At 43.3% G+C, this 11,784-nt stretch overlaps 1 protein-coding gene and 1 long non-coding RNA gene across 2 annotated transcripts in view; both read right to left on the bottom strand.

Annotated features, from left to right (window-relative positions):
- Positions 1-363: 363 nt before the first annotated feature.
- On the bottom strand, positions 364-3,683 carry LOC112479746. The gene is made up of 2 exons (XR_003046322.1): positions 1,981-3,683; positions 364-1,551 (listed from the first exon to the last, which is right to left on the bottom strand). It is a non-coding gene; the product is annotated as an uncharacterized LOC112479746 (long non-coding RNA).
- Positions 3,684-6,138: 2,455 nt separating this feature from the next.
- AVL9 (AVL9 cell migration associated) overlaps positions 6,139-11,784 on the bottom strand; it is a gene marked incomplete at its 5' end in the record, with an annotated part of 38,470 nt that continues 32,824 nt past the window's right edge. Inside the window, one exon of the mRNA XM_006912114.2 lies at positions 6,139-10,620. Within this exon, the coding sequence (XP_006912176.1) occupies positions 10,505-10,620 (116 nt within the window). The remainder of the gene's footprint in view (positions 10,621-11,784) is intronic.

The raw sequence follows: 11,784 nt of genomic DNA, 5'->3' as shown, positions 1-11,784 counted from the left end.
CCCCAGTGCACACCGCGAGCGTGTGGGAGGGGACGCCCTGCCTTAAGAGATCCAGTTCTTAAGGGGAAATGGCCACATCCATAGGTCAAGGGTGGAAGTGTGGGGGATGGAATTAAAGAAGGGAATAATCAGGTATAGGCAAAGGGCCTTGGAGAGTTTGAGATACTCAAACCCCATATATGAAATTCTCCATTCTCATTAGAAGTTTCATTAGTCACCTTTTTTTTCACTTAACTCTCCATCTGTCTTAGACCTGTTAACACTTCTGCCACTCTTGGCAATATCCTTTGCCTTACTATTTTATTATTTTATAACTGTGTGGGAAAACCTGTGTCTTAGATAAGTATGAAAGGTCTTGACTTATTTGTAATAGCTAAACTTGTTTCCCTTCACATGAGCTCCAGTGCTCACATGATTCTGAAAGTTATTTCTATTGGAGGGATTTGATAATGGAAACCTTGTTTTAGGCCTTGAATGCTGGGTGAGCATGGGGAAAACTGACTGAGGTTGGTCAAGTTCATGGAAAGGGCATGGGAGCCTAGTTTCTCTTGAGGCCTGAGAACTGTTATTTTCTCTCATTGGAGTGTCCTCACGCACGGCACCGCAGCAGCTCTTCCCTGTTTCCTAAAGGCTTACGTAGTTATGCAGATCAGCATCCTGAGCCTCCTTTTTGCCCTTGGACAGAACTTTCTGAACTGCCAGATCTCCAGATGAGAACTGTTTATTCTGGATCAGACTTAATTTGGTCAGCTGAATTCTCTTGGGTATGGGGAGTTTTTCTTACCCTTGGCCTACTTTTCGTGGTGCTAAACATCCTTTTGCAGCTTCACCCTGCATTCTGTAAAACAAATAGTTGAAAGCACTGCTTTCTGTTACTGTTTCCGTATGTCCGTTCCATCGTGCTTCTTGGAAAGCCGTAGGCACAGAGCCTTGCGTTAGAAAGGAGGGTTTCGTTCCCATCGCGACATTCGTCAAGTGCCTGTGGTGTGCCAGGCTCCCTGTCCTCACAGTTCATTACAAAACCAGTTCCCCCGAGTCTGCTTTCCTCCTCAGTTCTCTAGCATCGCTCCCCTACCACTTCCTAGAGGTTCACTCACTCTGTATTCCTCTCCTGCATCGCAGGCATGAGGCCCCCTACAGTGGGTTCAAAATCTGCTCTTATCTATTCTGCCTCTTCCAAATTTTACCATCTTCACTCAAGGAGCATCACAAATGCCACCTCCTCCTGGAAGCCTTGTCTGATTGTTCCAGCTGAAAGGACTGCCATGGCACTTCACTGGACCTCTCAAGACACTCATCGCTTTATATCAAATTTCTGACCAGGTTTCTTGTCTTCTGGACCTCAGAGAGTACCTCACCCACATAAGCAGCTTCGTGACTGAGTAAAGGTGTACTTCCATCCTGGGGCTGGGGCTGTAGCTGAGGCGAGCTCTGTTTTTAGCTGTCGGATTGTGAGGTGACACTCTTTTCTTGTCTGTTGCAGAGCATTTCAGTTCTCTAGCACCTTTATACGACGCTTTCATGTGTACTCTGGCTCGGATGTGCAGGAACCTGTGAGTTGAGACACAGCTCGTGTAAACATTACCCACATAAGAACCCCCGTTCCGTGTTAGGAATTGTGTTAGAAGCTTTGGAAACAGCCTGCTCTTCGAGGGAGCATCGTCACAGGATTTAACTCGATAACTTAAAGTAACACTTTTTCCACCCGGAGGAGGAGTGACTAGTACCCTTCGTTTCCAGCAAGTCCCCAAAAGAAAACTTCTAAGGCGTCATTAATCCCAGATGCCAAGGAGTGGAATTAATGGCATTCACTTCGAGTCTCAAAATGAGGGGACCATTACTCATTAAAAAAACACACTTTAAAGGTCGTAAAATAGGTGAGATTTAAAGATTCCAGGCCCACCGGCCTGGTGCTTTTAAATGACCATAAAGTAGGTGATAAAAAAAATTCTCATTCGTCTTCATCTGTTAAGACTTTACCTGGGAATTTCCATTCTGAAGGCATTTGGGGGAGTGAAGATCGGGCACGGAGGCTTCGGTGTCTGGTGGATGATCTTGTACAAAGAAGTGATTCAGGGTGGCCTCACGGAGGACGGTGTAGTTTCACTTCTGTCTCTGTGGTTTCTGGGAAGTGCTGCTGAGTGTTTTCTAGGGCACATAAAGCCAGGAGGGGGCAGATGGAAAGGCTACTTTTAAAATTCTCCTTTGGCCTACTTGGACCTAGCCATTCCCCAAAGTTAGCATACGATTTGTCTGGCAAAGTGTATCAGAAGAAACTCCATGGGTTGGATCGAATATAAGTGAAAATCCAGATGTTAACTGCAGATGGCCATCTTCGATATACAAATTACTCCCTTCCTGCCTGTAAACTACACGAAGAAAAAGTGAGTTCTCCCCACGTTTAAACACATCGACACAGCCCCCGATGGCACCTGTCTCCTGGGTTCTCCACTCTGACAAAGTAATTTAGATGCTAACGTGTCCTCCAAGGCACTGTATTGCCCCAAATTACTTTCTAGTCGCTTTTCATTGACAAGCCCCACTAACCTAAGCTCTGTCCAGATCAAAAGAAAACATATGCTTTTTGACTGAGGGCCCAGTTTTGTTCTTGGGTCTATGGATTGGAACAAAGGTGATTTAAAGTCAGTGGAAAGCTGGGAGACTGGGCCATTGAGGAAAGGGAAGGGGCGGCTGTGGAGTTCAGAGAAACATCATTGACTGCATAGCTCAGGGCAAGACAAATGCAAGGGTGCCATGTCCATAACGAGCTTTTCAAATTCTGCACCCAACCTGCCCGTGGGGAAGCCCTTCGAGGGTTTCTCTGACCTTTTAGATCAAGTCCACACCCCCTGGCCAGGCTGACGGGGCTCTCCCCGTCCTGACCTGGCCTCGTTTCCCAGCCTCATCTTTTGCCCATCCCTCATCATTTAGGTGCTAGCCACACCAAAGAACATGTGCTGCTTCCAAGTCTTTGCCTATTCTGTTCTCCTAGGTCCCAGAGACCATCAAATTTTATGACCTCTTTCTCCACCTCTACCTCACCCCGAAAACTATCACTTAAACTTCAGTGAGTTTAAGTGAACTTAGGCTCTCAGGGGAAGAGACACCTACTTGTCCCTCTCAAAAAGAAGTTAGCCACCGTGATGTGACCGAACTCACCCCGCCTTACCCTTGACCCGGCCCTCCTTACCTTCTGTGGTAATTGTCCATCTCCCCTGTGGAACAGCAAGCTCTAGGAACTGCGTATATGGCATGTACTGTGTGTACATATAGGCACTTGAATACTTGATGAGGAGAAGGCGGGGCTTAAAAGGTAGTGTGAGGGACTTGCTTTAGTCTTAAGAGTGACTTCCCAGCACAAGTAGCCAAAGACATGCAAATCTTGGGTCTCTGGAAGACAGTGTGAGTTTCTGGTGTAGTGTTGAAAGTCCTGAGGGTTTGTGGCTGTCCAGGACAGTTCTTGAGACACTGGACACATATGTGATTGTTAGACTTGGGGAACATCAGCTCTTCAGAGTGAAAATATAAGGTTCCTTCATCCATCTCCATAAACTGGTGCTGAGGCAATGCTTTGCACAGGACCTGTAACAAAATGGGAAAAATAAGGACAAATTGAACTAGTACAATTCAGTTATTTGATTTAAAGGGTTCTTCTTTACTCTGACCCTATACTCTGCCCATGTTTTGATATTAAAATGTCATTGTGTGAAGTGAATAAGAGAATGTAGTTTAAAAAAGACTCCTTTCTTGGCTAAATGAGAAATATCAAAACGTTCTAACTATGTTGGGGGTGGGGGTAGAGAACTTTGACCCCTACTCCACACCATTCTAAAAAAACAATTCCAGGTAGATAAAGTCCTAAATGTGAAAGTCAAACTAAAAAACTTCTAGGAAATGACAGAAAATATCTTCATGACTTGGAGGTACAGAGGGTTTCTTAAATAAGACGCAAGAAGATATTTCACCTAATCATAAGAGGAAAGATAAATTTGACTACATTAAGAACCATTTATCAAAAGACGTCATAAAGAATAAAGTCACAGAATGAGATATTTGTAACACATAATTAATGAAAAGTATGTAGAATATAATAGAAAAATGAGTAAAAGACTTGGATGGGCATTTTGTAAAAGTAGAAAATCTAAATGGTCAATAAATAAATGAAAAAACACTCAACCTTATTGGTACTCAGGGAAATGCAAATTAAAACCCATAGTGAGATACTATTTCACGCACACCAAATCAGCAAAAATTCAAATTCCTGGTGATACCAAAGCATTGGAGACAATGTGGGAACAATGACATTCTGATGCCATGCTGCTGGGAAGTAAAAAGGTAGCATCACTTTGAAAAAGAAGTTAGCATTAACTATAAAGGCCGAAGATGTACATATTCCTGTGACCCCGCATTGTACATTCCTGTCACCTCCTCCAGCATGATCGAGGCAGCACTGCCGTTCACATTAGCCCCAAAGTAGAAACAGCCTGTGTCTGCCTGCGGCAGGCTGGATAAACGATGGCAGAGTGTACAATGGGGACAGTAAGACAGGGGTGAAAAGAATGATAGCCTAAAAACCAAGACAAACCAGAAAAGACATAATACAAATGGTGTGATTCCATTTATACGAGTTCAAAGACAGACAAAAAATAAACTGCTTTTGGAATACAAACGAAGGAGGAAGGAGGTAAAATTACAAAGAAATGATGATCTCAAGTCAGAGTACCAAATAATTCTGGAGGAGGAGTTATGATTTGGGAGAGACACAAGGCGTGAGGTTTTTAAGGTGCTGGCACTATCCCGCTCATTCTCCAGGTCCTGGCTGCATGAATTGCTACTTTATATTTATTTCAATGTATACATTTCTTGCTCTTTATGTGATTTTTACACTTAAGTTGCCCATCTCCGTTCTCAAAAGTTTTACAGATTGTAAATCTCGAAGGCTGGGAAGTGCCTATTCATGCAGTGCTCAGTAAGGGCTGAGGCCGAGGGTTTCAGAAAGGACTCAAGGCAGCCGTGGGGGAGACCTTCGGGAAGAGGCTGGAGCTGGTCTTCCATTGGCGATTCTTCGGGTTCTCTCCATAATGCTTCTCCAACAACCAGAGGCAGGGAAAGCAACAGCCACAGCAAAGGTTTCCGGTGGCCAGGGACCCATGGAGTCCAAGGCGTCAGCAGAGAAGCCAACAGGGTGCAGGTTACGGCGTGGTGGCACCGGAGGGCCTGATTTAGGAATCTGGATTTAATCCTGTGGACAGTCGTAGATGCTGAGGGTTACTGTGTAGTGTGAGTGAAGTGAAAATTAAAAATAAGGACAAATTTTAATGTTTTAAGATGAATCTGGGCAAAGAAGGTAGAGTTGACTGGAAATAGGGAAACAGTGAAGGGTCAGGCAAAATACCCTGGGAAACGATGGAGCAAAGCCAGGAAGAGATGGGACTCAGACATGTTACCCGGGAAGAGTGAGAACTTAGTGCTGAATAACCAATAGCAGGCCCCAGAAAACAGGGGTGAGGCCCGTGGAGCTGGGCTCTGGGACTCCCAGCCGCCTCATCATCAGCTCTGGGGTTAACCGTCCCAGTCAGAGAACACCGGCACCTCAAATGAACCCTGCACTCAGAAGCACGCCACCTCAGGGGACAAAGAAATTTGCCCATTTCTTCTGTGAGGCACATCCCAAAGCTCCTGGTTCGTAGAACAGCTGTGAGAAAATCTCAGTGCACAGAGACATAGATATGAATGAAAATATGCCAGGAGTCAAGGAAGTCAAGGGCTATTTTGAAGCTTACCAGTCTGGGTGGAAAAATGGCCTGCTCGTGACAATGTCCTCTTATTCCCCCGGGGGTCTGTCAGTGAGCATGCGATGAGGTATTATCGCACAACCAACTCCCACTGTGTGGCCCCATGCACTTAGCATTCCCTAGAAACCAAGGGATTCTTCCTGCGGGGGTCACCCCCTTAAAAACTGAGGTGCCATCACAAGCAACATCAAAATGAGAGATTAAATCAGCAGGAGTCCTCTGCTTCATTCAGCGTGCTGCTTCCTTCGAAGCTGGCACAGCTGTCCCACTGCGCAGCAGGCTCCAACCCCGCAGACGACAGACAGTGTGGAGGGCGCTTCCAGAAGAATGGGTCAAGCACAACTGTGCGCGGGATCATTTTATTCTCATTTTTCTTTAAAATAAAGTTACAGAAGTTTTACAATTCAGTTCGATTAGACGTGATTTATCCATTTCACATTCTTTTTAAACAAATGACAACAGAAACAACTAGTACAAATCATAAAACTACCAGAGCAAAGAGAAATTACCTTTCTGATCAAAACATGTGCCACAGATAAACTTCCTTAGAAAACTTCTAATATTTCTAAGCTAAACTTCCCGAGAAAGGGTTCGCGGAAAGCCTTTTATCTCAAATATTTAAACTATTTTTGTAACCACTAAATTCTTTTACCAACTTGTTAATCAAATGCTTCCTAAATTTAGGAACCAATGAACAAGTGTCCTGAAACATAAGTCTTGATCCTATCTTTCCCGTTATAAATTATTAATGTTTCAAGAAAATCAAGTATTTTCTAAGCACAGAAGCTTTCTAAAAACTTCAATTACTTTTTCTGGCTCAGTACCTGACTGAAATGTTCAAATGTTTATATTGCACACAAATTTGAGCAGCATACTATGTGTGTGTGTGAGAAGCTGATGGAAAATAAGATCGGAAAAACCCCTAAATTGTGTCCCATTTACATGATTTAAATATATAGTTTCTATATCTTTAATTAAGTAAAAAGGTAAACTTTAGGACAGCACAGAAATACAAATGCATTAGAGTTTTACAAAATATATTCAACCCCTTATACGTGCACAATCTTATAATGTCAGAGTTAGGATACGAGGGAGCTAGATTCTTCCTCTTCATGTGAAAGCAGGAAGTCACGTGTACAAAGTTATTTATATGAAAAGAATAAAGGTCCACATTCCTTTCCTTTGTCCTTGACAAATATTTATGGAATGTTGGAAATTATGACAAAAACAATCCCAATGTTATGAAGTCCAAAGCCTTGGAATGAGAAAACTCCTAATGGCACATTGTACTCCATGGAATGACGACCATCTTCTAGAAACCAGAGCTGCGTTCCCTGTCATTTTGAAAGGCCACCACAGAACCGGGTGGAAAGGCCATGACTACTGTGCCACCTCCGGCCAAGGAATCAGAGCATGCAAACGTCGATGACATTTCAGGAGTCTCGACCAAATCCCCCCAAAATAACAGGCAACGTTCAGCAGCTACCATTCTAACAGGCTACTTTCCCAAACTGCTGAAGCAGATACAAGTTCATGTGGCTGGGGATCGGTCTACTTACTGGCCCCTTACAGGGCTGAGCACCCCCAAACTCATCGCCAGGCCTGGAGGGAAAGGACCGCTGGCTGTCACTTCCACAAAAGACAAAATAAAAACAAAACCTGCCTGCCAGGAAGAGGGCGTTTTACCTTCATTTTAAACTTGTAACTAACTAGCAGAATAAAATTCTAACTTCTTTGTAAAGAAATTCTTCCTACCTTTAGCATATTAAATACTGCTCTCAAAATACTTTCATTCAGGTTTTTAAGTACCTTGCTCCTCAGCCTCGCGACAACTTCTCACTTCTCTGCTTTCCTAACTTGCTTTCTCCTTCCCTTTCCAAACTCAGTTATTCCACAAAAATTCCAACGTTTAGTAGAGAACAGACAGCAAGGTAAGGGCGAGGAAATCACGTCATACGCTCTGGCTCGCTGCTCAAGGGGATTGCTATGTTTCTTAAAGCAAAAGTAGATGGGAACTGTTTTAAGGCTGGGGGACTCAAATCACTAATGGGTTTGGAAATATACTAGTCATACTGGTTAAATGAACCAAATGCATCTGCAAAATGACTCTAACCTGCAACTTCTTCTAGTCACCTGGTCCAGAACACAGCTTTAACTCTTTTCCTCACCTATGCCATTGTCATTACAGCGCCTAGTAGGAAGTAAAGTATGCCAGGGGCTTTTCCTAAACACTATTTTTAAGTCACCTAGACAAACAGTGAGACCACCAGCGGGCTATAGATGCAGGCTGTGTGGCTGCCACACCTTGAAAAGGCCTGGCTGACCCTCGCTCCCTCAGACCTACTTACAAATACACAATGCTTAGATGCAAAAGCACTAGAGTGAGCATGGCCAACCAAAACACACCTTTGCCGGCAACAAGGCCGAAGATGGCCCACTGTTGGCTCCTACAACTCACCAGTGACCGAAGGGCTGGACCCCAAGCCCGAAGCACACGGGCTCACAGGACGAGGGGCCAGGCTTCCTGCCCTCAACAGCTGGCTGCCAGGGGCCCCTGCCAGCAGCGTCGCAGCCTCCGCCCTGAGAACTCCTGTGCCTCCCAGAACCTGAAGGAAAGTTACAGTCTTCTGACCTTTTCTATGACAAAAGTGCTATCTTCTGAAATATTCATTCTGTGTTGAAAGCCAGTTAACTGACTGCTTTAAGAGTTGAACTCTTAATTGGAAGCTCTACTAGAAAGTTCAGTTAAGGTTTCTGTTAACATGGGGACAAGCGGTCCTAGAGCAGAGTGAGATGTCGTGTAACCACTTTTACTCGAGCGAGACTCCCAGTGCAGCCTGGGCAGCTGGGGGATGGCGAGAGGCGAGCTCGCCCAGCGCAGCCCCGACGGCTGGCCCGCCTCTCACGGGGCTCTCAGCCCGTGCACTTCTGGCACTGAGGGGTGACGCCTGCTCGCCGATGCACCATCACTCCAGCTAGCGATGTGGCCTCATGAAACAGTAATGTGTTAGAATGAGTTCTTTACTCGCAGAGTGCCTGGCATGACTGCTCCTCGAGAAATAGTTCCTGAGAAGGTTCACTTTCCTAGCAGAAGTGGGATGAATGGAGTTCTCACAATAAGCCCTTTAGTTTATCATCACTGAATTCTTGCGTTATTATGCTCAAATGGAAGTATGTTTTTAGATTTGCTGGACTCGTGTTAAGACACAAATTAGAAAATTTAGGGAGATTTAGATTATGTTCCTCTGACCATTTCACATACCCTAGAAGGATTTACTTTCCATAAACATTTCTTAAGGGATAAATCAAATCTAATCAAGTGTCATCCTTAATTAGGGCCCTTACTTTCCCAATACTCTTTATGTCTTGTGCAGATTATACTCACTATGTACTTTCCGACTATCTTTTGTTACTGAAGCAGTCTTACCCTGTAAGTACTCCCTGAGAATGCCCATCTAATGTCCCCATGAAAAGCAAATGAGAGCTGAGCATGGCAGATACATGAGGTCCAGCTGTATAAAAATCTCCAGTAGATTGCACACATGTGCGTGTGTCTAAAATGAAACCAGATGTCCTTTATGAAACCTGACTGATGTCATGGCTGTAGTTTTCTTCTGCCTCTTGCTTTTCTAAATGTGACCTAAGATGAAATTTCTATTTAATATTTACAGATCATCTTGCTTTTCTTTAAAAAATACTTTTAGAAGGGATTGATTACAGGAGGATTTTCAGTCAGGGAAGTAGGAAACCCAGGCGCCTTGAAAAGTTTTATGAAGAATTAGACTAAGAAAAAACCTGTAAGGTCTGTAAACACCCAATGGAAAACTGTTCAAAAGAAGAAATAGAAGGCACAAACTGTGGGTTAAAAAATGCTTGTAAAAGACTGCAATAGGACTAGAGTTGACAGAAAACCAAGGTCTTTTAAAGTCTGCCCTAAACATGTGCTCGTGTGAACTGCTCCAACATCGCTACAACCGCCACTATGCCATTTCTCTGCAAACCTATTTGAACAGTTAGGAAGAGGAAGAAAAAGCACGACGGTGTCCTTCGATGCCTCAAAACAAGCGCTTAGGATTGGGAAAGAATAAATTAAACATGAGACGAAACACTCTATCCTCAGAACTACCACCCATGACTTCCACATTTCTGGGAGGAAGTGAATTGATAGTTTTGCAGGTAGAAAACCAGCAAACAAAAATCATCATATAACTCAGCAAAATAATAACAAAAGGTTGGATCGGATGGCCCCTTAACTTTATAAGCACATTTTAGGGCCAACTTTAGAGAAACTAAAATAGTAATATAACTTAATTTTAGCACAAATAAATTTCAGTGATCATCTAGATATTCGAACAGCTAAACAGAACAAAATTTACATAAGTAAAAACTTTTCTAAAGTAAACAGATGTATACTATCAGAATTCAAAAATTATTAGAAGGTACACTGCGTGTTTTAATCAGGCTCAGACTGAAATAAAAGTAGTCAATTCAAACCCCAACCTGGGAGGCCATCCCTGCTATGGTTGTGATTTCATCTTTCCAGCATCCTGTGACATTCATTTAGACAGAGGGCAATTGTCCATGTAAACAGTTCGACATATCGGTCCCCTGCTGTGGGCCTGGCCAACGAAGAGGAACAGTCTGGGAGCAGCAGACAGACAGGGAACACTTAAACCGAAGAGCGCAACGGTGGCCCCTGGACACCTTGCTCAGGGCTTCCCATCGGGTGGCTCAGTGAGACTCTGCGGGCCGGGAGTGGTGAAAGTGGAAAGCCACGAAGACATTGCTGTCCTTGCGCTGGAAAGAGCTCCTCCGACGGACTGGCCTGGATGGAGGGGAGAGGGAGGGGAACACAAGAGGAAAAACGCCTTCACTTTCGTTCAGAGACAGTGAAAGACCAATGCGAATTAATAAATGTTATACCAATATGTCAATAGTTTACTAAACTGCCATTTAAATTTCTAATTTCAAAACAACCCCTTTCCACAGGAATGTCTAATAGGAAATCGGACAATTTCTGGGCGTAAGTGCCCACTGGCGCCTAAGCATCCTGAAGGTATGCAGCGAACTCTTTGCTAGGCCGGCGGTTCTCAGCACTGGCTGTGCGTCACAATCACCTGGAGAGCTGGAAGTCTCACATGCTCTCTATTTTGGGAGAGCGGAGCGTAGAAGAGAACTGACCTTATAATTTAAATATTGGCAGTGGCACTGCTAAAAATTAAGTAACAACTAACATCTATAATGAAGAACTTTTCTTACTTAAAAATAAGAATTAAAAATAAGTCAAATGCATGATATTCTATGGAAGCAAACGCTTATATATCAAATTCCATTCCTTTGTAATAAAAGAACCTCGCAACAGGCTATGTGTTTCATCTTTGTCTTCTAAGACGAGTCTGTAGAGTGGTTTTCTCATGCTGTCCATCTCTAATTACCCACATGTTAGAGCTACGAGGACCCTGCACAGAGATTACCCAGGTCTGGGACTTCTGAACTGTTCAGTGGGGGTTAGTCAACCTCTCTCAGGAGCTAAGTAAGGAGACGGGTCCTGTTTTTACATATTGGTATGGCAAAGGGAATGTGGCAAATGTGAGTAATTGGTGAATCTGAGATGATCAGGAGTTCCTTGTGTATTGTTACATCATTTCTTGAAATTTGAAATTATATAAAAAGTTAATATAGAAAATCTTTAAATTTATAAGTAAAGCCATCTGGGCCTGGATTCAATTAAAAACCTACGGCAAGGTTTTTAATTTTTTAATTCAATTTATTTAATACATGTAAGCCTATTAAGATTTTCTATTTTGTACTGAGTCGGTTTTGGCAATTTGAGTCTTTCAAAGAATTTGTATATTTCATCTAAGTTGGTAAGAAACTGGCATAAATTTATTTACAGTATTCCCTTATCCTTCTAATTTCTGTAAGATCTGTGGTGATATCCTCTCTTTTATTCCCAATACTGGTAATTTATACCTTCTCTCTTTTTCTC

This window comes from Pteropus alecto, unplaced genomic scaffold, assembly GCF_000325575.1.
Source record: "Pteropus alecto unplaced genomic scaffold, ASM32557v1 scaffold21, whole genome shotgun sequence".
Lineage (NCBI taxonomy): Eukaryota > Metazoa > Chordata > Mammalia > Chiroptera > Pteropodidae > Pteropus > Pteropus alecto.
The sequence above is the reverse complement of the archived record's forward strand: the minus strand, read 5'-3'. Positions and strand labels throughout refer to the sequence as shown.